This window comes from Erpetoichthys calabaricus, chromosome 1, assembly GCF_900747795.2.
Source record: "Erpetoichthys calabaricus chromosome 1, fErpCal1.3, whole genome shotgun sequence".
NCBI classification, from domain to species: Eukaryota; Metazoa; Chordata; class Cladistia; order Polypteriformes; family Polypteridae; genus Erpetoichthys; species Erpetoichthys calabaricus.
The window spans coordinates 184,797,378-184,822,472 of record NC_041394.2 but is presented as its reverse complement, the minus strand read 5'-3'; the positions used below and the strand labels follow the sequence as shown (position 1 = coordinate 184,822,472).

The 25,095-nt window shown below is 36.3% G+C and overlaps 1 protein-coding gene across 2 annotated transcripts; it reads right to left on the bottom strand.

The window, feature by feature from the left end:
• Positions 1–559: 559 nt before the first annotated feature.
• Positions 560–23,656, bottom strand: ttc9c (tetratricopeptide repeat domain 9C). Of its 2 annotated transcripts, none has more exons than XM_028809959.2 (4): positions 23,528–23,656; positions 21,332–21,740; positions 16,336–16,518; positions 560–1,188 (listed from the first exon to the last, which is right to left on the bottom strand). In XM_028809959.2, exons 1-4 carry the CDS (start codon positions 23,537–23,539, stop codon positions 1,094–1,096), a joined length of 699 nt encoding a protein of 232 aa, XP_028665792.1. In that variant the 5' UTR covers positions 23,540–23,656; the 3' UTR covers positions 560–1,093. The 2 variants fall into 2 exon arrangements, with proteins under 2 accessions (XP_028665792.1, XP_028665784.1); XM_028809951.2 differs by having other exon boundaries at positions 21,332–21,746; positions 23,528–23,640.
• Between the last annotated feature and the right edge of the window lie 1,439 nt (positions 23,657–25,095).

Sequence of the window (25,095 nt, the reverse complement as noted above, 5' to 3'; positions counted from 1 at the left end):
TATTTCTGCCTATGTTGGATACACAAAAAATTGATTATTGTGCATTCTGCATGTGAGACCAAGTTGTACTTCTACTTGTGTACAGCATGCATCATAAGTAATCTCCCATCAAATTGTCACTTTGATATTCCATGTCTTTCTTGGCGTTGCAATGTTAATGGCCAGCAGAGAGATTATGCTGTATAAGACACTGCTTGGCTACATATTACCATTTCTACCTCTTATTCCTCACTAACAGCATTTAATAATTATGGTTTGTCATGAAAAAATAAACTTATCATTGGGTTTTGTAAAACGTGGAAAAAATACAGCAACAGACATAAAAGAAAGTTCAGTGGGCTGGTTTTACCCATTTCCCCATACGCATGTGGTATTTTTCATAAAACACATGCAAATGTCATCTGCTCCATAAAAAAAGATGTAGAAGACACAGTAGGACACATTTAATTGAATGCATTAGACAAGAATGCAATGCTGCTTCTGTGGGTCATCTTTAAAGCTGCTAGAATACTAGATATTGTTTAACCTTAAACCAGACGAAGAACTACAATATAGCACCTTTCTTTTTTTTAATTCCCTCAAATTTTAAAATTACTTTGCCATAGTAAGGTTTTCAAGTTTTCAGGCACTGGATGATGAACAAATAGATACAGGTAAGAAACTGTACTTCTTTAATTGCATAAAAAACACAGGAGATAAAGTAATGTACAAAAAATAATTTTACTTCAAGATTAACACTGAAAACATAGCAAAGAATAAATATGATGTGTTGGCATTTTATGCTTGCATTCTTTGTCCAGACATCTCACAAACCAAACCCCCTTCATCCAAGAATTAGTTCTTTTGACAGTCATGTTTGCCAAGACTGACCCATTAAGGTTACATTTACTATTGATATTTAAAATCACCAAAATAACAATAAAATAAAACAGCAATGATAGGGGAAAAGGGCTATATACACAACAGTCAGTTCACCATTTTTGTCATTTTTCTTGGTCCTTCTTTCGGTAAGACATGCTTTAATTCTGCAGTGGTCTCACTTTTTTATTAAGGCATCTTCTACTGCTCATACCTCTTTGGTGCGCCATATTTGTTATCCAAACATCCCTCTGTACAACGCCTTCTCTTTTTCATAGTATTTATGCAGCTGTTCTTCTGCCACTTGAATATATTTTTTCACATTTGTATCTGAAATAGAGATATACTCATTTTTACCAACTGTTTTTCTAGCACATTCATTTAGGATGCCAAGACAATTTAGGTAAGCAAAGCAACTGATTTTCAATAGGTAAGGTACTGAACTTCTGTTATTTCATTTAATATCAAATACAATTTTTAAACAGAGTTTACTCAAGTTCTGCAAAGCTCACAACACTTCACATAATCTCCACTAAAATAATATGCATTTGGTTAACAGTTATAATTCCTCTCTGTGAAATTAGCTAAATTTTAAGATATCTGAAATTGATTGTGAGCTACCTTTAAATGCAAGCAGATACTACTTATAAGGCTTCAGATGAAAAAACTAACATAAGAAGTCAATGCCTCCTAAACCAAATGTTGTACAAAAAAAAATCTCTAGTTACATTTTCCTTGCAAAACAAATATCACTGCGTTAACTTTGGCACATACTTTATGCCATGCCGTTTCTTCCCAAGGGCCTGTCTTCTCGGCAATTTAACACACTTGTTCCTTGTGCATTGGTTATAACTTAATACTGCTTCTAAAACATTTTAAACCTTGATAATGGTTGTAGTACACAAAACCTCAGTATTTATTCATTATAGTTTGTGCCAGTGTTACCAGCCATAATGACTTCTGTAGCTTTTGTCCAGGCAGCATAATCTGGTCTGTTTCAATTTTCTTGAGAAAAGATAGTACTTCACACATGGTTCTGAATCAAACACTTCAAATGAAGGTAAATCAGTAATCATCATCCAAGCTTGTACCACTCAGTGAACTACTGTACATAGTTTAGATTTAATGATATCTGACACACAGGACAGAAATATATCTTTTCTTATGAGCAGTAAACACTTTTATCTTCTCAATCACTAGGAATAAATTTTTTGTTTGTAAAATAGAGACAAGACCTGCATACAATATTCCAGATGAGGCCTCACTACTGTGTTGCTTCGCTTTAGAACAGCTTCTCTTGAATTGTACTAACCTAATATCCCATTTGCCCTTTTAATAGCTTCTGTATGCTGTCTGGAGACAGGGAAAAGTCTACTATGACTGCTATGTAGTTTTGGACTGATACTAAAATTTTGACTTTGGTACTGATACCAAAACAGTACAAGCTTCCTAATTTCTATGCCTCTTCTCCGCCATATTTTAATGATGAGTGAGGTCCCCATTAGAGTTTGCAGCACACCCATAAAAGACAAAGTGCAATGTTTCTGCATGTAACAATTTACTTTTGGTACAAAAATTAACATAAAGATGGTATAGTAACAAAATTAAAATGTGTTATTTTGGTACTTTTTCAGTACCAGTACACCAAACAACACTACACTCATTTTAATATCTAATTCAGATAATGGTCTTCTGAATTAACCAATTTTGCACACTTCTACCCACTATGACTTGAACTCCTACTTCTTTTGTTTTAAATACTAATCTTTCCTGTGATACCTAACCAAAAGCTTTTTGAAAAGTCAACATATCATATGCACCTCTCTGACCACATTTTTTCTTGCTTCAGATAGAATTTTTTTGTGAAGTTTTTATTATTGATTTTTAACCCTGAGATGAAAACCCCAGCAATATCATATGGAAAGGAAGGAAGAGAGGGACAAAGGATAGAGGCGATGGGGTTAAGGAACTCAACACTACAAGCTTGAACACTGGATCACAGCTCCCTCTACAATCCAGTGAAAATTTCAGACAGAGAACTGACAATTTAAAATGTCAATTTAAAAGCCGGATTCATCACTGAGCCATGACACAAATAATTCTAATATAAAATTAAAAAGAGGGTTTCCTGATATTAATGGATAGCAAACTGGAGGTATTTCCAGAAGGAGGCTAAGGCCAATGTAGCATCAATTATGACTATAAAAAATAGAATAACAGACATCAGAAATGTCTGAGAGAAGGAAAATTCAAGAGGAAAAAAGAATATTGTAGGAAATAATATAGGAGAGAAATTTTAATACATTCCACCAGAAACTTATATCCAGGGGGCATTGCCAGAACAAGTGTAGAAAAGTCCCTGGAGAGCTACAGGAACAAAGGGAACACAAATTGCCACCCGAAAAGCCCAAAGCAAAATATTTGTGGGGAGTTAAATGCAAGCAATATACAAATTTAAAACTGTGCATGTTGATAATTGGGGTTCTTAGTAATATTCCTAAAAAAATTCCTATCAAAAGTAGTGAAGGTGGGAAAACATTGCTCCCAAATCAACTGAACAGATAGTGACTTAAGAGTAGTTTTTCACAGCTCTGCACAGAGACAAGCCTTGTTTTAGGAGATGGAGAGTAAATAAACAATAGCAGAGGATGAGATGACAAAGAAACACTGTGAGACTTACAAACAGACCTAATTTTGAGAAAAAAAGAAACAAAAAGAACACAGTAATACACCTGTTACTTGACATGTGTTGCTCAATATTTGATAATTGCTGCTATTAAATTACCTGTGCTACATATTAAATTCTTCTTGGTCTACATTTACTCAGTCAGTCTGATCACCTCTTATAGATAATGAGTGAACATTTGCTAGCTTCCAATTGTTACAAAATTCCCAGTGGTCCAGTGACTTTATGAAAAATACATGTTAATGGTTTATATATGTACAACCCCACTTCAAAAAAAGCTGTGACAGTATGGAAAATACTAATATAAACAAAAAGGACTGATTTGTAAATTCACTATTTTCAAACCAAAATAGTATAACAACAATGTATTTTTTATTTTATTTAATCAACTGCATTGTTGATTAAAACCAAAACCGCCACCCCCCCACCTGCCAGCATTCGCTAAGTGTCTCTGCCAGTTGCGTTGTGAAGAGGGGAGCTGAAAGCCCACTAAGGAGACGCGGTCGTTCCTCCAAAAACCCCCTCTTAAACAGTGATACAATGGGCAACTAATAGTTTTTTTTTAACCTCCTGTTTTCTTGATCAGCTGCTGGCTAGCTGCTGCTGCTGCCATGCCACGTGATCTGCATCTCATGCGGTACACTTCTGTCATTTCACCTATGTCCATATATTCGATATCTTTTCACTTTTACCTTTTCATCAATATTGCATTGTTTTGATTTCCTGTTTGGAATTACATCATGACAACGCAACATATATCTGAGTGAATATTATTTCTTTCTCTCTACAAGAAATGTGTCTGACAATAGCATTCACACAAATGAGAAATGATTTCTTTCACGTGATTTCACTTTCAACAAACAACAAATCTTTTAATTCTCGCGGATACACCTCTTCATTGGGAAGAAACACTACTTTTTTTTTTACCTGATGGCAACACAAATTAGACGATCTACAAGTCTCTGACTTAAAGTTTAAATCCGAACAATATATTCAATATCTTTTCACTGTTCTATGATTTCACTGAGTAATAATTTCTGTTTGTTTGCGCTAATGCGATCTTTACTATCCTTTTTTTGAAACTTTCAAATTTTCGTACTTCCATTATCTCTAACTTACTCTGCATGTGTACCGCACCAACGTTTTTGAATTCTTTACGACGTTCAACTTTGCCTGTTTTATTTCTGGCCCTGGGCATGGTTAAATCTCTTGGCACAAAGACTCATCTTGCAGGACGTGAAAGTGTCTCTCTGGGAAAATTACGTCTCGTCTCCTTCCAAACAAGATTTTTTTTTTTTTTTTTATAATAGAGAGATATGTTTATTCTTATTTTGATGCCTGCAACGCATTCTGTAAAAGTTGGGATAAGGATAGTTTAGGACTAATAGTAAAGTGACAAGAAGAAATAACAAGTTGATGTGTAACAGGTGAGGCAACCTTGTAATAATATATAAGGAGCTTCCACAAAAGGCCTATATCTTTAAGAGCAAGGATGGGGCAAATCAATTTGCCAACTGGTGCGTTAGGAAATAATCCAGCGCTTTGAGAACAGCTTTCCCCAAAGATAAAGTGGTAGGATTTTGGGCATTTCAGTATCTACAGTGCCCAGTATAATTGAGATTTGATCAGATTCCTTGAATCTTTTAGTGTGTAAAAGGGCAAGGCTGAAACCACTTCTGAATATGCATTATCTCCAGTCCCTTAAACATCACTGTCTTCAAAACCATCATGCATCTGTAACGGATATCATGAGATGGGCTCAGGAATACTTTGGTAAACTTTTGTCAGTCAACACCATTTACTGCCACAGATGCAAGTTAAGACTTTACTTTGCAAAATGGAGTCCATACTTCTATTTCTCATCTGCAATGGAAAATAGCAGAGAGAAATCAAGCTTTGTGGTTTGACAAGTCAACACTTGAAATAGTTTTTGGAGAAAAAAAAAAGTGTTTTCAATGGCTAAGAAGAAAAAAAGCATCCGAACTGTTATCAGCTTCGGGTCCTAAAGCCAGTGTCTGTTATGGTATTGGGGCGTGTCAGTGCCCATGGAGTGGGTAACATGCATAACTGTGAGGACACTATTAATACAAAAGGCATGTACAAATTTTGGAGCAACATACAGTGGTGCTTGAAAGTTAGTGAGCCCTTTAGAATGTTCTATATTCCTGCATAAATATGAATTAAAACATTAGATTTTCATACAAGTCCTAAAAGTAGACATGGAGAACTCAGCTAAACAAATGAGAAAAAATATACCGCTCATTTATTTATTGAGCAAAATCACCCAGTATTACATATCTGTGAGTGGCAAAAGCATGTGAACCTAGCAGGTAATATGAAGGTGAGATTAGAGTCAAGTGTTGTCAATCAGTGTCATGGTTGTCAATCAATGTGATGACAGTCAGGAGTGAATGGGTACCCTATTTAGATTTAAAGATTAAGGTTATAATAAAGGCTTCATCTTCAAACATGTTTGTGCAGTATCTGTGTATCATGCCACAGACAAAGGACATTTCAGAGGACCTCAAAAAAAGAGTTGTTAGTGCTCATCGTGCTAAAGAGTTTGAACTGCACCAATCCACAGTCAGACAGATTGTGTATAAATGGAGGTTTAAGACTATTGTTACTCTTCTCAGGAGTGGTTGACCAACAAAGATCAAGTGAAAGGTGTGTGATTGTCCGCAAGATCACAAAAGAACCAAGGGTGTAAGTAACTAACAGCCTCTCTCACATTGGTTAATATTAATATTCATGAGTCCACCATCAGGAGAAAACTGAACAACAGTGTTGTGCATTGCAGGGCTGCAAGGAGAAAGCCACTTCTTTCCAAAAAAAAAAAAAAACATTGCTCCCCATCTACAGTTTGCTGAACAGCATGTGGACAAGCCTGAAAGCTACTGGAGTAATGATTTATGGACTGATGGGACCAAAATAAAACTGTTTGATTCAAATGAGAAGCTTTACGTTTGGAAAAAAAAACACTGAGTTCCAGCATGAGAACCTAATCCTTTCTGTGAAACATGGTGGTGGTAGTATCACGCTTTGGGCCTGTTTCGCTGCGTGTGAACCAGGACAGCTAGCCATTGTAGATGGGAAAATGAATTCTGAATTATACCAGCAAATTCTAAAGGACATTGTCAGGACATCTGTCTGTGAACTACATCTGGGTCATGCGGCAAGACAACAACCCCAAGCGCACAAAGAGTGGCTGAAGAAGAATAAAATAAAGGTGTTGGAATGGCCAAGTCAAAGTCCTGACCTTATCCCAATAGAAATGTTGTGAAAGGACCTGAAGTATGCAGTTCATTTGAGAAAATCCAGCAACATCCCTGACTTGAGGCAATTCTGTATGGAGGAATAAACTAAAATTCCTCCAAGCCAATGTGAAGGACTCATCAACACTTATCAAAAATGTTCAGCTGCCCCAATGTGAACACTCATAAAATTATAATTGCTGGGAATTTTAATTGTTTTTTAAATCCAGACCTAGATAGGTCTCCTGCCATAGGGGCGATGACATCTAACACTGCAAAGACAATTACACAGTTTGTAACTGACCACAACATATCAGACCCCTCGACATTTCTAAACCCAAATTCAAGAACATATTCCTTCTACTCACCAGCGCATCATTGCTACTCAAGAATTGATTATTTTTTTGTAGATAACCATTTCTTGCCTACGATTAAATCCTTCAAGTATGATGCTATTGTTATTTCCAACCATGCCCCTCTGATCCTGGAGATAAAATCATTATGCCCCACATACTCACCTCGCAGATGGCGTCTTAACCCACTTTTATTAGGAGGCGAGAACTTTACAGAATTTATATCAAATCAGTTTTTTTCTAGAGACAAATATATCCTCAGAGGTCTCTGCAGGGACACTCTGGGAAACCCTGAAGGCATTCTTAAGAGGACAGATTATCTCATATCTTTCCCACAGAAATAAACTGGAAAGCAAGCAGGTATCAAAGCTAACCAACAAAATTACTGGAATAGATGAAGAACATGCCAGGTGTCCAAGTAAGGCTCTTCAAAGGAAAAGGCAGGCTCTGCATTCAGAGCTCAACCTCTTAACAACTAAAGAAACTGAACAACTCATTTTTAAATCAAGACATTACTATGAACATGGAGAGAAAGCCGATAAGCTTAGTTCAAATATCTAGGAGTAAACAACACAAGTAAACATAAAGATCTTTATCAACAAAATTTCGCTGTTTGTATGGAAAAAATCAAGCAAGACTTGCATAGATGGCCAACCCTTCATCTCACTTTAGCTGGAAGAATTAACACTGTTAAGATGAATATCCTCCATAAGCTTCTCTTTTTATTTCAAAATATTCCAATATACATCAATAAATTGTTCTTTAAGAAATTAGATTCAACCATCACCACATTTATTTGGAATTCAAAACATCCACGTATACAAAGAGCGACCCTACAAAGCCCAAAGGCAGAAGGTGGCATGACTCTACCTAATTTTCAATTTTACTACTGGGCAGCAAACATACAACATATTAAAACCTGGACATTTGACACAAATAGATGAACATATGCAGGCTTGGTCTGCAATAGAAATAGAATCCTGCAGTTCATCTTTATATTCCTTGCTTTGCACCCCGATAAATGCAAATTAATGCCAATATACTAATAACCCAATAGTGCTTCACTCACTCAGAATATTGAACCAATGTAGGAAACATTTTAAGGTAGAGAATCTTTTATCGGTGGCACTATTGCACGAGAACCACCTTTTTCAACCATCGCAAACATATGCAGTTTTTAATGTCTGGAAAACATTTGGGATTAAATCACATAGAGATCTGTACATAGACAACGTCTTTGCATCCTATGAACAATTACATTCTAAATTTAACTTTCCAGCAACACATTTCTTTCATTATCTTCAAATTAGAAACTTTGTTAAACAGAACCTGCCCAATTTCCCTCATCTCCCACCTCTCTCTATGCTGGAAAAAATATTCATCAGTTTCAAGGACTTAGACAGCATCTCTGCAATATATAAAATCATTTTACAGTCCCTCCTTTTCAAAGATCCAAAAGACAATGGGAAAAGGATCTCTCCCTCAACATATCAGAAAAGGAGTGGAAGGTAACAATGCAGAGAATTCACTCGAGCTCCATATGTGCAAAGCATACAATTATTCAGCTAAAAATTATATATCGAGCACATCTGTCTCACTTACAATTGTCCAAAATGTTTCCAGGGCAAGACCAACCTGTGAACGCTGCAATCAAGTTCCAGCCTCACTGGGTCACATGTTTTGGGTCTGCACCAAACTAACATCATTTTGGGCCAAGATTTTTTTAATGCCTTTCAGACAGCCTTGGTGTCACAATCCCTCCTAACCCACTAACAGCTGTGTTTGGTGTACTTCCAGATGGGCTTAAAGTGGAGAAGGACAAACAAACTGTGATTGCCTTTACTACACTATTGGCACGTAGACTTATCTTGCTCAACTGGAAGAATCCTAACTCTCCCCTTTTAAGTCAATGGGTAACTGATGTTATATATTATTTGGAATTGGAAAAAATAAAATTCTCACTTAGAGGATCTGTGCAGAAATTTTTCCAAACCTGGCAGGTTCTAATCAATAACATTTTAGAATAAGCTCTGTAGAGAAAAGCCAAGCAAAATGACACCTTTTATTGGCTAACTAAAAAGATTACAATATGCAACCTTTCGAGGCAACTCAGGCCCCTTCTTCAGGCAAGATGTAATCACATCTTGATGTAATGATTACATCTTGCCTGAAGAAGGGGCCTGAGTTGCCTCGAAAGCTTGCATACTGTAATCTTTTTAGTTAGCCAATAAAAGGTGTCATTTTGCTTGGCTTTTCTCTACATTCATAATGGCTAACACGGTACAACACCCTAGTACAGGGGTAGGCAATGTCGGTCCTGGAGAGCCGCAGTATGTGCAGGTTTTTGTTCCAACCCAGTCCCTTAACGAGAACTCAATTATTGCTGATGAAGCACATATTGCTTACGTGACATTTTGATGCTTCATTTTAGTGGTCTCGCTTGTTAAGGTTCTCCAACCTTAATTGCTTATTTCAATCTTAAACTGCTGCATTCAGTGTTTTAATTGCTCCTTATTAGCAATAAGATGTAAAAGACAAAGCAGCCAGCAGTTCTCCAGCTAGCTTTTTTCCAATTACATCTGTGTGTGTTCATCATGCACTGTTTGATTTAATAAAACACTTAATAGAAAAATGTGACAGACTGAAAATGATCAGTTTTAGGCTTCAAATCATTTGGATGATATCATTGGAAAGGAAAAAAATCTACGATATAAGAGCCTTACATTGCACAGACTAACAAGCCATAAAATTAAATAAGGCCTGAGACTGGCAATGATTTTTTTGTTCTTTATATTTCGCCTTATACAATTTCTTGTATTAGGTAGTTTTCGCATACCCCCTGGGGTCAGACATTGTACAGCGCCCCTGGAGCAATTACAGGTTAAGGGCCTTGCTCAAGGGCCCAGCAGAGTAGGATCTCTTTTGGCAGTGACAGGGATTCGAACCGGCAACCTTCGGGATACCAGCACAGATCCTTAGCCTCAGAGCCACCACTCCGCCCTAAGATAGATTGGTTTCTAATTAAGCAATTGGGTTGGAATGAAAACCTGTAGCCACTGCGGCTCACCAGGACCGACATTGCCTACCCCTGCCCTAGTACTACAGAATAAGCTCTTAAAGCACTGAGAAAGCAGATTCTCTCCCTATTCTTTATTTTTTCTTTTTCTTCTCCATTTATCTATATTCACTTATTAATTTATCTATTTGCTTATTTTTACTAGGTTTAAGTTTTATTCTGCTGCCCATGCTCTCTTTCTCAGGAGTGGGGGTTGATTTGTTTTCAATCCTATTCTTGTAAAATTGATGTATTTGTATGGAATGTTGTGTGATTTCAATAAAATTAAAAAAATTTAAAAAAAGAAATGTTCAGTTGCAGTTATCGCTGCAAAAAGGGATCACACCAAATACTTAAAGCAAAGGTTCATCTACTTTTGCTACTCTCAGATTTGTGACATTGGATCATTTTCCACAATAAATAAATAGACCAAGTACAACATTTTTGTGTACTTTGTTTAGATGGGTTTTTCCATATCTACTTTTAGGACATGTGTGAAAATCTGAGGATATTTTAAGTCATAATTATGCAGGAATATGTAAAATTCTGAAGGGTTCACTAACATTCAAGCACCACTGTATCTTGCTATATGTCTTTTCCAGGGACATCCCAGCATTTTCCAGCAGGAAAACATCAAAGCACATTCAGTGCAGATTAAAAAAGCAAGGCTGTATAAGTAGAAAGAGTGGGTACTAGACTGACCTGCCTGCAGCTCTGATTTGTCTCTGATTGAGAACGTGTGTCAAATTATGAAGCATAAAATACAGCAACAAAAGTCCCATATAATTATGCAGTTGAAGACCCACACAATGGATAAATGGGGGGAAATTCTGCTTGCTAAACTTAACTAACTTGTGTCTTCAGTGCCCAAATGCTTAATAAGTGTTACTGAAAGAAACAGGGTTCCCACTCTTTTTAAGGAATCATTTTCCAGGACATTTCCAGGAGCTTTTTCCGGAAATTCATGACAGGATCTGGTCATACAGTCATACACTTTAGTCGCATGCTTAACGCCATTTTAATTTCTCTTTGATTATGCAGGGACTTAGTGTCACCGATATGCTAAATTACATAAAGGCAACACCAATTAATGCACTGATGTATAATGGAGTTGTTTGACCTCTTTTTGTTACACACTGTTTTAAACTGCAAAACTCTTTTAAAGAAATAAATGCCTCTTGGATTGTGGAAAACTATCCAAACACTGACATATACTGAGCAATTCCATAATGTTCAGTATAGAGCTGTTGATCACACCATGAAATAGGCTACCATAGTGACCTAATTTCAGTAAAAGTTACTTGCATATTACATATTATGTCATTGTTTGTATTAAATAAAGTTATGTACAATATTTGTATTAAACAAAACTGCATAAAGCCAATTTATTGCCTATATCATGTGTATGATGCCTATAACACTAATATATGCAACAATTGGCACGCGACAAAACAAAGTCAGAGTTAACTTTCAACTGGTAGCTTTACTGGGAATACAGCAGCTGTAGAATTTGCATAAGTCAATGACAAAGATTATAATAAAGAACTTATCTTTGTGGGAAAAGAAGCAAAATACATCCATTTTAAATCATGATAGCCTTGCCATCAATTCCTGAGTTGAAAACTTGGTTAAACTAGAAAGAATACTAGGAACAAAGGATAAGAGCCTGAACTCCAGTATATTGGAAAAAAAACAATCTATAAGTCACTGTAGTGTAACCTATGAAAAAGGCATCTGGTGTAGGCCTAGGTTTAGAAACAATGCTGGTGTTGCTCCTTGAGGTCTGATAAAACTGCATCCAGACCGATGACCTCTTTCTTTTTTTCAGCAACACTTTTACGATAAGCATTAGATTTTGTGAGCAGTGTAAAGTCCTGTTTTCTCTCAGCCTTCTCTGCCATTGCATCTGCTTCTTCTTGCATTGCCTCAATGCTAGTGATTATTTTCTGTCTCTTTGCTGCCACTTTTGTGATTTCAGAGCGGAGCTCTTCTCTTTGCTTGTCATTTTCAGTTTCCTTTTTCTTTTTTTTTTCATCATCAAGGTATTGGACATACCGCATCCTGGCATTTCTGCAATGCTGCAAGAGGGGCTTTGGCAATACTCCATCAAATGAGCCACCAGTCAAAGAATCTTGGATTAGGCGAAGAGACATCAGAGTCCTTCCTTTCAGATTTGTAACAAGCATGTCCTTATTCACAGAGTACCCTCTTTCGACCGCTGCTTGCCCATGTAACAATGTGAACAGGTCTTTCACTGATTTCCACAGAATTGCGTACTCTGCTTTGTCACCAGCAACTCTTCCCATGAATGTGTCCAGCCGACAGGAGCTACTTCTATACCCTTGAAATTCCTCCTTATGGTGCTGCACCATTTCAGTGAGGAACATCTTGTACTCACTCAGGATTTGGTCACAGTCCTCTGCTGTATGCCATTTGGCGTTAAGAAGCAGCTGTAAGAGCTTCTCAAACATAGACATGGCACGCCTTTCATCGCTGATCATAGTTACTGGATCTAGGCATGCCATGTGCCTTACTGCTGCATAATTCAAAGGGCATTTGTCCAGCAGTTTCTTTGCTGTTGCGGACAGGAAGGCTACACATTCTCTCCGGAATTGTTGACCCGGCAGCGGTTTTTCAAGCAGCTTCTCTGAGGCTTTCTCAAGAGCTTGTTTGGTGGCAAAGCCAAGATCCACCTCTTTCAGTGGCAAATGGAGTGTTTTGTCCAGTACATCAATTTTAAGCATTTGGACAGGTGTTTTGATGTTATCCAGTACCTCCCTCTTCATAAAGCATGAAATCAAACTCTTCAGAAGGGCCTGAAGGTCTTTTGCCAAAAATGGCATCATGGGGGTATCAGTCTGGAAAGTCTCAAGAAAGGGTTTTAGCTGCCTTGCCACATAGGCAAAAAACTGTAATTTTGCCTCAAAAAGGGGGTCACCAACAGCCTCTCTGACCACAGTGTATGATGTTGACGTTGGCATTTTACTCTTTGGCAGTTTCTTGTAATTGTCGACAAATATTTCAACATGTGGCCACATCTTAAGTGCTCTCTCTGCCACTGGCAAGTCCTCCACCCACCTGTGAGCACAGAATTTTAGAGGGAATGTTGATGTTTTGGTAATTTCAATAAAGTCATCCCGTCTGGCTGGTGTGTCATGAAAAAGCTGCCAAAGGGCTCTTAGTTTGTCACCTATCTTCCATCCACTTTCCTTCTCGCCTTGTTGGAAGCTTCCATGAACTGTATGAAGACCACAGGTTCCTAGGTTTATCAAGCTTCTAATATCTGGGGCCTCCTTAGACCTGTCTTCTTCAAATAATATGCTAACACCTAATGGGAATTGCCATTAACAGGCTAACAGAAATTAGCATCGCCAATTTACTTGACATGTTTAATATGCGACCTGGGTCCACATCAGATGGTATGAAGTAACAAAACTGTCAGTTGCACCATATGCACTGTGGTCATACTTACAGTCATGCACTCAGCAGAAATTTCAAGTGATGAACTGATGTTCTGTTGTTCTCCTGTCAGCTACTGACAAGCTAGAGCAACGAGGGTTAAAACTCAAATATAATTGCCTCTACATGTCTCAGTAGGTGGAGACATTGCGCAGCAGAGGCCACGACCTAGCTCAGCTGTCATCATATCTAGACTTACGAACAGCAAGCTGTTTCAAACAGAAAAATTAAAAAGCAAAAACAGAAATAAAATTCCAGGACAAGAAAGATTATTTCCAGGGCATTTGGCCATTTCGATCAGTTTCCAGGTCATTTCAATGACTGGAAAATAACCCTCAAAATTTTCAGGTTTTCCAGGACGCGTGGGAACCCTGAGAAATAGTGATGTTACACTCGACAAACCCAAATTTTGTGGAGTGCATTCAGTCATCACTTTTGAGGAGTACATATTTTCTAAAAAGCAATTAAATCCACAAGGCAAAACACAAAATAATCTGTTGCTGTAGTGTTTTGAATATAGTATTGGGTGAACAAAACTTAAACATCATTCCTTTCTGTTTTTATTAGAATTTTCAATACTTTCACAACTTTTTTGGATTTGGGGCTGTAATCACAATTTTACTTAAGCCTTCTAGGATAAACTTGGTTCTAGTGATTTATTGGATTTCCACCTTTTTAAACCTAGTAGTACTTCAATTTTTGCTGTCTGCAAACAAATATTTTCTTAGTATTAGTAGCATGTGGTAGACTATCAACTTTTTCAATGCTGAAACCTCCTGAAAAATATCAAATTAGGGCATTTGCTATTTCACGTTCTGTATATTTTATTTTCACACTTACTATTCCTACTTCACTTTAATTCCTCATCTGTTTATCTTTTAATATTAACAGCTTTTACACTGTCTGCTGTTTAACTACTTAATTGCTGTTTAACATTCTTAATAGCATTCTGAATTATTTTAATCTCTTGTTTAAACTACTGAACTTTGTTATACTTCTAAATGTTATAATTAGTGTCCTGTGTTCTATGCAATATACCTTTAGACCTACTCCACTGTTCAATGATCATTTTCATATTTAAGTTTGTTTCAGTTTATCTGTTTTACACTGGCCCAAAGTTTTCCTTACTAAAATTGCATGTGCTATGCCAAAACACTGTCGAACATGAACACTACATCCAAATTGTCTGATTAATTCTACCCTCTAAAATGTATTATTACAAAAAATATATGAATCTAGACAGGTTTATTCTCCTATTTCTGTGCTCCTGTGTCTTTTCCAAATACTTTGAGGCAAATGGAACTCTACAAGTGCAAAGGCACAGTTTTTACTGAACATAATTACACTGCTTAGAAGAAACAAAAAGTGTCTAACTATATTCTTCAAAAGTTTACCTTTCCCTGACTGTTCACAATAATATTTCTTTACTCTTCTATCGATGCACCCAGTAATATTGTACTACTGCAATAATAATATTAATATTCAGCAGTTATTAACATTTTGCATATTTATATGGTAACTAATTTCAACTGCATGCAACTTTCTAGTTTTTCTTTTTGCCCTTCTATTAACTTTTTTCAAGGTTTTCTGCTTATTATTACAAAGGAATATTTTACCCAAATAAACATTATATTTTCTTAATGAATCAAAATCATATAATTAAGCATCTCAAAATCACACCCTATATGCATTCTTGCTTTATGTCTGTTTGTACATTTTGAAATAATTACATAGGAATCACAAAGTTAATTACTATTTTCTCATTCTAAATGAAATTATATTGTTGCTGTAAACAAAAATACTATAATTAGAGAAAATTACTACTACATTATATAACGCTTTACAGGAAAACTGGTAACAATATTATTAAAAGCTATAATATATATTCTTTTTAATTATAGCAGGGTACACATATGTAGTTCTGTTATAATATTGCATATTATTTTGAATAATTAAATATTTATTAGTCAATTACTGTTCTTTTCTCCAAGTGTTTTCATTTTCATTCAGCTTATTACAGAATGTTTCAATTCACATTTGTTTACATACTAACCAAATTCATTAATCCTTTACTGCTGACTTTAATTATTTTTAAGTAGTGTTACTCAGCTGTTTTTTACTTCTACACATTGTAAAGTAACCTTTACTTTAAATATTTAGCTTTTTATTGTCTGTATTGTTAAAAAAATAGTGAAGACCTCATGAATTTCAAGTAGCACAGTTTTGAAGTTAGAAATAATAGCATGTATGTGATAGTAAATAAAAAAATACATTCACATTACAACTTATTATTCTGACCTAAAACAACAGATCTTTAAACATAACAGAACAAATACTGCTGACATTTCTAAAATTAATTTAACAATACAGCTTTGTCATAAGAATACTTTTATCTTCTCACAGTTTTAATTCAATTCAGACATACTGCCAAGGAAAGAATATTTTCTTTCATAAAAAAACATAACCACACTTTAATATTACTATAATAAAAAAAACACTTCAGAACAGAACCCCGATCTACTCTGACAACCAAGTACCTTAAACTGCAGCAGTAATAAATTTGGCTGTTCTTTAGCGGTATTTAAATAATGTGTGTATATAGTTGTAAATAGCAAGACATTTTTTTGCAATCATTTATAAAAAAAAAAAAAAAGCTTAAAAAACACATACCATTAGGCTGCAGCTGACAAGCCTGGCCAAGGTACTGCAGAGATGTCTCTGGATCTCCTAGCTCAAGCAAGGCAACTCCAGCACGATATAATGCTTTCACATTTCTAGGCTGCCTGTGTAATACACGGAGGCTGTACTCTTTGACCCGTTCATAATTTACTGGATGCCTCTGCAGGAGACAAGCTGGAGAGAGTAAGGAGATGTGATTAGAGATCTTGTCCTGCACAAATTAGTTGGAGAGGAGAAAAGAAAATGCAGTAAATTGTTGCAATATGTTTATTGTGACAGCTCCTCAAAACATACTGGAAGCAAGTTTTTTTTTAACATGTTTTTTCTTGCACTGCGTCTCTGCAGGAGTGTTAACATTTATAGTGTGTCATCTTTTGGAAGGTAGAAGCACTGCATTTTATTTGTATCTGAATTATAAAATTAATTACTTTTACATTCTTATATGTGATGCAATGCAATATTTATTCTATCCTCTCCACATTTAGGTAAAGTGTATTAATCTAAGTCTGTTCTGTTTTTCACAGTGTTACAACTAAAAAGGAGTTTAACATAAAACACAATTTGAAGATGTATGTAAAATAAGTATTCTGACATACCTACAGGTATTGTGTACAGAAAAGCACTTTGTTACATAGTACTTCTGATACACCCAAATAAGCAATGGCAGGTAACACAGCTAGTATATTATATATGGATTGACTGTGAGGAGGTGCAGTGTTTCACTGGTTATTGCTATTATGAGGTTCTTCTCACTACTTACCAGGTTTTCACCAGGTTTTTTTTTTTTATATAAACATTTTCCCCAAATGAAGTGTTAACTGATAAATCAAAAATGGCCTTGTACGTCTGAGTGAAGGATTGCATTAAGTGTCATATCTAGTGTTTTTACTATTTAGTACATGGTCCCTGGCACCAAAGACTGTATTGTAGAAGAGGAAAATTTGAAACATGGATGAACAAATGAAATAATTAAGAGCAGAAATAGGTGCGAATGAGAATGAAGGCTAAAAAAGCACATGATACAGCAGCATTTTCATATGTGTAATTATTGGCTTGAGAGCCAAGAAATCTCCAAAGAATCCTAAGAGCAAAAATCTAATCAGAAAGATCAGAAAAGGTTACAGTTACTTCTCAAGCACCAATGGAATATGAATACATCCTGCATGGAACTTCTAGAAAGTTGAAAAACATGTAAAATATGAGAAATAATGGCATGTTAGATTAGGATACTGTAGGTGTAAAACTAAATGCAAGAACTGGTTAGAATAAAAACCTACAGTCTTCCAGGCACATTTAACCTTTACTGAGAACTTGCATGGTCCTGCAGAGAGGTTCAAAGCCAGACCAAGATTTCCAGATCTTATATTTGCTTTCTTTCTGTTAAAAGTTGATTTCAAAATCTTCCATCATATGAATAATAGTTGTGAATTAAACCACAAGAAACACCCTGTTCCCTCAAACTCATTATGCTTATACTCAAGATAACATACACAAGATGAAACCTTATTAAAATCCAAAGCGTAAGTAAAACTATTGCTGGTGTCAAAGGCCTTCACCTAGGAGATATTTAATTTTGGAAAGAACTGCATATGTGATACAGCAGATGTTCCCTTGCTGTCAGCAATTAGGTCAAGGTTGAGTATGTATTATTTTAGCACAGGATAGAATTGTTGGAGACACTGGTGAAACTGTACATAGAAAGGTTAGGTACAGGTACTTCTGCAGTCAAATAATAATTTTAGGATCAATACTTGCCTAATAAAATTCTAGTTGACTGCCTAATATACTGGTGAGAGACAAAATTAATTCAAACGTGTTTTCCCTGAAAAACACACTCAAAATTTTGAAAAGTAACCCAAAAGGATGACATCCATGTCCATTTTTGCTCAGAAAAGTCCAACAGTATAGCTTTCAGTCCACCGGGCAAAAAATGGTAAAACATAACTTCAAGAAGTAGGTGGTGTTTCAAACATGTCTGACCATCCACAATTTCATGTACGTTGTATAACAGAATTTTGCAATGTACAGCCTTCCAATCCTGTTAATTCGAAAATGTTTAATGAAATGTGTTAAATAATAGTAATTGGAAACATCAATATTATGCATGTGTTTGAAAAGTTAGACCAGGAGTCACTGATGTGCTGCAAATTAGAGTAAAAGGAAAGATGTGTGACCAAAGGGCTGAACTTTTAGTTTAGCAAATTCAGTACTTTTAATCTAAATTTGTTTAAAACAGTTCCAAAGGGACAACAAACAGGAGGTGATTAGCCCACAGTTATTTATATTAATATATTTGATCTATACTAATAAAAGGCAAAGCCCTCACTCACTCACTCACTCATCACTAATTCTCCAACTTCCCGTGTAGGTGGAAGGCTGAAATTTGGCAGGCTCATTCCTTACAGCTTACTTACAAAAGTTAGGCAGGTTTCATTTCAAAATTCTACGCGTAATGGTCATAACTGGAACCTCTTTTTTGTCCATATACTGTAATGGAGGAGGCGGAGTCGCGTATCGCGTCATCACGCCTCCTACGTAATCACGTGAACTGAAAACAAGGAGCGCTGAAGAAAACATTCTCCGTCAACCCCCACACTCCCCCCGCCCTTCCGCACACCACAGCATTTTCATTAATGAAGTGACGTAATACTCCAGCTCCACCTTCTTCACAAGATCATTCACCAAATTATTTGTCAATTATATTTCACAGTAAGAATTTACAGCACGACTCAAACACGGGAACAAAGGTAAATGACGTTAATTGTTGAGTGTCTTTTAATACTGTCTAAGCATACATATTAACACATGTGCAATTAAACGTGTGCATTTACAGGGTGATTTCTCAGGCTTAAAAGCTCGCCTTTTATTAAAAAGGTAAATGCAAACTGTTTTCATTCTGAAGGGCACAAACCACGTTGGATTTCAGCCGTTAAACGTGCAAAAATGTCGGTACACCAGATAAATAAGCGCAACATATTATCAGTTGTATTGTATGCTTACCTGTTTTTAAGACTTATTGACTGAAACGGGCTTTCACGAAACAAGTTAGGGCTTTGCTACTGGATACACCCTCCACAAGTTAAGGAAGTAAAAATAAAGGTATATATTTCTGTTTTATTTAAACCTTTTAAGTTCATATGCATAGCCCCATTTGGCTGTTTTTGTTTTTTTTTTTCTTTCTTCAGTAATATTTAATCTCCTTAAAGAAAAACAACATGCATTTTACTTTTTTTGTATCTCTTTAGTAATATTTTAGTGTAAAAGGATAACCAGTATTTAAACCTTTTATGTTACTTTATAAAGTTATTTTACACAATGTTGAAAAATTAATAAGAAAGCTACATATTTTGGCAGCTGCTGCTTTAATTTACAATGAAATGAAAAAAGCTCTCCAAGAGAAAACCTCAATAAAGAAGAAACAGTTTGCACTATCTAAAAAGGAGAAACCCTCATTTATAAAGGTTTGCTGCAGGTGACTTAATTGAAAATAAATGAATAGTTCCTATGTGTATAATACATATTTATCTATTTGACTTATGCCTTTATTCCAGCAACTTGCAACATCTGAGGTACAATTTGTTACATTACTTTTGTTTTTTGCAGCACAGGCAGGTGAAGTGACTTCCTCAGGGTCACACAGTGGTGTCAGTACGAGGATTTGAACTGACAAGCTCCGGGTTTGCTGAAATATTACTGAAGAAAGAAAAAAAATGAAAATGGGCAAATGGGGCTATGCATACAAATGTCCATCCATCCATTATCCAACCCGCTATATCCTAAATACAGAAGCCAATCCCTGCCAACACAGGGCACAAGGCAGGAAACAAACCCCGGGCAAGGTGCCAGCCCACCACAGGGCGCACACACCCACACACACCCACACACCAGGGACAATTTAGAATCGCCAATGCACCTAACCTGCATGTCTTTGGACTGTGGGAGGAAACCGGAGTACCTGGAGGAAACCCACACAGATACGGGGAGAACATTGAAACTACACGCAGGGAAGCGAACCCGGGTCTCCTAACTGGCACCTTTCACTGCGCCACCATGCCGCCCGCATACAAACTTAAAAGGTTTAAATAAAACAGAAATATATACCTTTATTTTTACTTCCTTAACTTGTGGAGGGTGTATCCTGTAGCAAAGCCCTAACTTTTTTCATGAAAGCCCCTTTCAGTCAATAAGCCTTAAAAACAGGTGTAAAGCTAAACTTGCAGCACCGCTATTCAATTACACTTGCCTAACGCCTCTCCTAAGGGGAGATACTGTGGGATCTGGGCATCAGTCAAAGCACCAATCACAGGCCTGATTAGAAAGCAGGAAGCTGTGATTTGTCGTCTCCCTCCCATGTAACAATCACAGCCCGTGTTACAACGCACTATGTATGTATGTGTATATGTATATATGTATATATATGTGTGTGTGTATGTATGTGTGCATATGTATGTGTATATATATGTTGATATGTGTATATATATATATATATATATATATATATATATATATATATGTGGATGTGTATATGTGTATATATATATATATATATATATATATATATATATATATGTAGATATGTGTATATGTAGATATGTATATATATGTATATATGTATATGTATATATATGTTTACATAACCTCTTTAACACACTACTTCTCCGCTGCGAAGCGCAGGTATTTTGCTAGTTAGTAATATGTGAAAGAGCCTCACATAGCACATTATGTTACAATGACAAGCTTCAAAGTCTTTTTCCACACTAGTCTAACAAAAGGAAACTAATTGCTTTTATTAAAAGGATGGATGACATTTGCATCACACTTCTATGAGGAACCTGGCAGTACAATACTACAAAAGTAAAGCCTCACTAATCTACTTTATTGTTTCAGTATGAATGTTGTTTAAAACAAAATTATTGCACACACTATAAAAATCTTGAAAATAATGGCAGTTAAGAAATCTGATTATGAATTAGTTTTCTTGTCTTACCAGCTAAATTGTTGTAGCAGTCCACCTGTGTGTTCCTCAAAAGAACAAGCTGATCATTATTCAGTCTAACCTTTTGTGTTCCAAAATTCTGAACAGATGTTGTTGTATCTGGGTCCAGACTCCTTAGCAGCAATAATGCCCGATGGTACCGTCCAATGGCATCCCTATATTGACCCACTTTATAGTAGGAATTCCCTTCTGCCTTTAGCAATACTGCCTCCTGGAGATGATGCACAGTATCTTGTTTAGATGACCCAGCTTTAAATACTGTGGAACAGGATTCTTCTTCAGAGGCAGAACAACATGCAGCACCAGCTGTAACAGTGTTCGATGAATGAACATCAGGTCCTGAAATCTTTATACAGGTGTCCTCCTCCAGTGCAGCACTGGACTCTGGCCCATTAATATTCTGTTTCTCAAGAAATAGAAATACACATGAATTGCAGTTACTAAAAAAAGTAATCAGTTAAATATTCCATAGTACAAAAACAAAGTCACTCACCATGCAATCCAGACCAGTTAATATATATCAATTCTTAGAACACTGTCAGATTGTTTAATTTAATTTCTGTTAAAAGTTTGCATAGCTTTATATCAAACAGTTCTAACACATTAAATGCTAGAGAGTCTTAAATTCTCTGTTGTCATCATGTGTATTGATGTATAGATCTTGTGAGAATGTAGCAACCAGGGCTGGCATCTACATAACTAAACTGGACTAAGCAAATTTTAAAATGATTGGATAAAGTCACAATTCTAGTATATGTTTATTAAGTATTATTTAATATTGCTAAACAGCATACATAAACCAGAATATTTTCTAGAGGATATACAATTAAAGTATTAAAGGTGTGTCTATGAAATGAAAAGGGATACAGGTTAGAACTGTTTGAAATGCTTGATTACATTCTGTTCAGTTACACTGGTCAAAAAAGATTTTGTTACAGAACAACTTTGGAGTGTTCTAAAAGTACTTTTTCAGGCTGATAGAAAAAAATCTGAACACATTTCTGATATCACCCATAGTTTTTGAGTTATGTCTTTTTTAGGCATACAAGTTTATAAGTTAAACTCAAGTTTAAAATATTTTAATTTCTGTATGAGAAACAATTAACTTTCCACATTAAGCTCCGACTTACGAGGAACTGTTAGGACAGTGGATCAAAATGAACTCAGATTTAAGAGACAAATTTCCTAGGATGTGTGATGCCAAGACAAAGAAAAGATTTTTATAGGCCCTCAAATTTGGGAAATTATACCTGATTTGAATTTCGATGACCTGTTAAATCAATCTTAAAAAGATATACAGCAGTACTTTACGAAAGTTTTCTGCAGGAGCATCATGGGGAACTCATAAGGCCAACAACTACCAAGAAACTGAGGAGGAACTTTCGAAGTGGCGCAAAGCCATGGGATTTTACGAGTCTTTACACACACACAAAAAAAATCATGTATTGGATTCTCACCTGGACGTCCCTGGAAATCTCGGAGGTGTGAGCGATGATTACGGCACACGGTTTTACCAAGATATTCCGGAATGGAAAAGCAGTCAAGGCAAGCAGGGTCCCGGTGTACTTGATAAATACTCCTAAGGATATCCCTGGGACCCCATACAGCAGAAAACACTTGTACCAGGTGAGACGATTCCAGCATGTATGTATAAAGTAAATAAACGTTTACTGTAACTTTTAACTGCGTGTCACTTAAAATCCATACGTGATAGAGAACGACGGATATTGAGTCAAGTAACAAAAAAAAATTGCTACCCTGTGTTATCAGACCAAATCTTAACCAGTGTTAAAATTTTATCGTATTTATCAAAAGTGCTAAATACAGTATACAGTGACGGTCACAATACTTGTTTTCTACATACCACTAAATTACGAAAATAAATTAGCAATTTATTTCAGTCAGAATATATTTTTATTATTATTTCCCACCAATGTTTCCAGTTTATTCCTGGAAGATGACAAGAATCCAGACCACTTCTATTGAACGGGGCTGGTTAACTCATTTGAATTATAATAAGCTTATATTTCATTTTAATAAAAACTAAGGCATGATTTATGGTTATGTTTATGGCATTTTTAATACTGGCATGCAACAAACAATAATAGGAGTAATCCAGAGTACGCGGCCGCTTGTCTTGTCCAGGCTATTAATTTTTTGCAGCCTGCTTCAGTACACTGTATTTACCTCCTCAGTCATTTGCCCTTGCACTGTTTCCTCGCTGCAGCGCCTCGCTCAACTTGCTGCACTCAAGCCCTTAGCTCCCCTCTCCACTATTTCCGGTTGTGGCACGCAACTTCCGGCACAAATGAGGCGGGTAAGTATCGCCGCCTAAAGGCGCCAGACTAAACTACGGTGGCCGTGAAGTACTCATCTAAATTTTAAAGGAGGAGGCGGAATTTTCTTTTGCACTCTTTTCAGATCGATTACTTGCCGTTGAAGGGAAGTATTTCTATCATTTTTAAATTGCCGAGCAGCAGTGAAAAGAATAATACTGGGTTTGCGAAGTCTGATAGTCATTTGTCCCCTTTCAGACGTGCATAATCAAATTTGGAGCTGAGGGGAGGTTGGAGCACATCAGCAAAATAAAATCTGACACTGATCACATCATTTTTGTGGGGATTTTAAGATGGATAACTTTCCTCAGGACAAATTCAGCGCTTTAATTATATTGTTGATGTTTTAATCACAACGATCTGCAACGGACTGGTTAACCGTTCAGGGTTTGATCACGTCTGCGTACTGTGCTGCCTTGAAAGGTACCTGCTTCACGAGGGTACAAACTCAGTATCAAAATGGTGGATGTAAATGACGTTGAATGATTAAACAGGTTTCTTTATAAATGCATATGTGCATATGTCTCGAAGTGTAAATAAAAAAATAATGCGGATTAACGTTTTGGATTAAGTGTAATAAAGGATTTACTTGTATGAAAGCCATTGAATTATATACAAAAGTCTGAACACACGGGAGATGTTTCATGTTGTTAGGAATTTATACCTTTTTAATCAAGATACTATTAAATTGCTTTTAAAATATAGCCAGGAAAATACTAGTATTTCTAGTGGCAATTACTGCTTGATATTGCCGATTTTAATGTATTATTTGCATATGATTGCAAAGCCCCATTTTCAGCAGCCATCCTTTAAATGTCTCAGTGGTAAACCCCATTAGGGGTCTGAGTCAGGTGTGCCTATCATGCCCACTGGCACTTAGGGCATCAACAAAGCTCATCAACCCATGTCTATCCTTGGCCAATTTCTTCATGGTTCCCCAGGTAATGTTCATGCTCTACAGCTGTTTTTGGACTGTACACCTCGTGCTGTTTTCTGAGCACCGTCTTAGTCTGCACTCTGGAGTCCAGTGCAGAGCAGTTTTGGTGATGGAATCAGTGTCCTGCCTCAACATGTGGCCTATCCACCTGCATCGCTTTGTCATCAGAATGGTGTTCATGTCAACTTGGTGGCACTGAGCAAGGACATCTTGGTTAGAAATGTCTGTGGCCAAAAGATATTGCATATCTGTCAGAAAGTCCTTTGTCAGGTTGAATTTGAACCTCTAATGGCAGAATATTAAAAATCACTTGTGGCGCCTTTCCTACATATTTCCGGGTGAAAGTTCAGGCTTCGCACGTCTTTCGTCCCTTTGTTTGCTTGCTGAACGTTGTGGGAATAGTTTGTCCTTTTCTCTTATCACTTGAGCCATGCTGTGCGTCCTTGCGGAAAAGTAAGTTTATCATAGATAATTTGATATAA

What these genes read in the sequence shown, in the direction of transcription:
- ttc9c (XM_028809951.2), bottom strand. An exon ending in CTGCTACAACAATTTAGCTG is followed by an intron (nt 16,519 to 21,331) that starts GTAAGACAAGAA and finishes TACTCTCTCCAG; the next exon opens with CTTGTCTCCTGCAGAGGCAT. An exon ending in TTGTCAGCTGCAGCCTAATG is followed by an intron (nt 1,189 to 16,335) that starts GTATGTGTTTTT and finishes TCTCTATTTCAG; the next exon opens with ATACAAATGTGAAAAAATAT.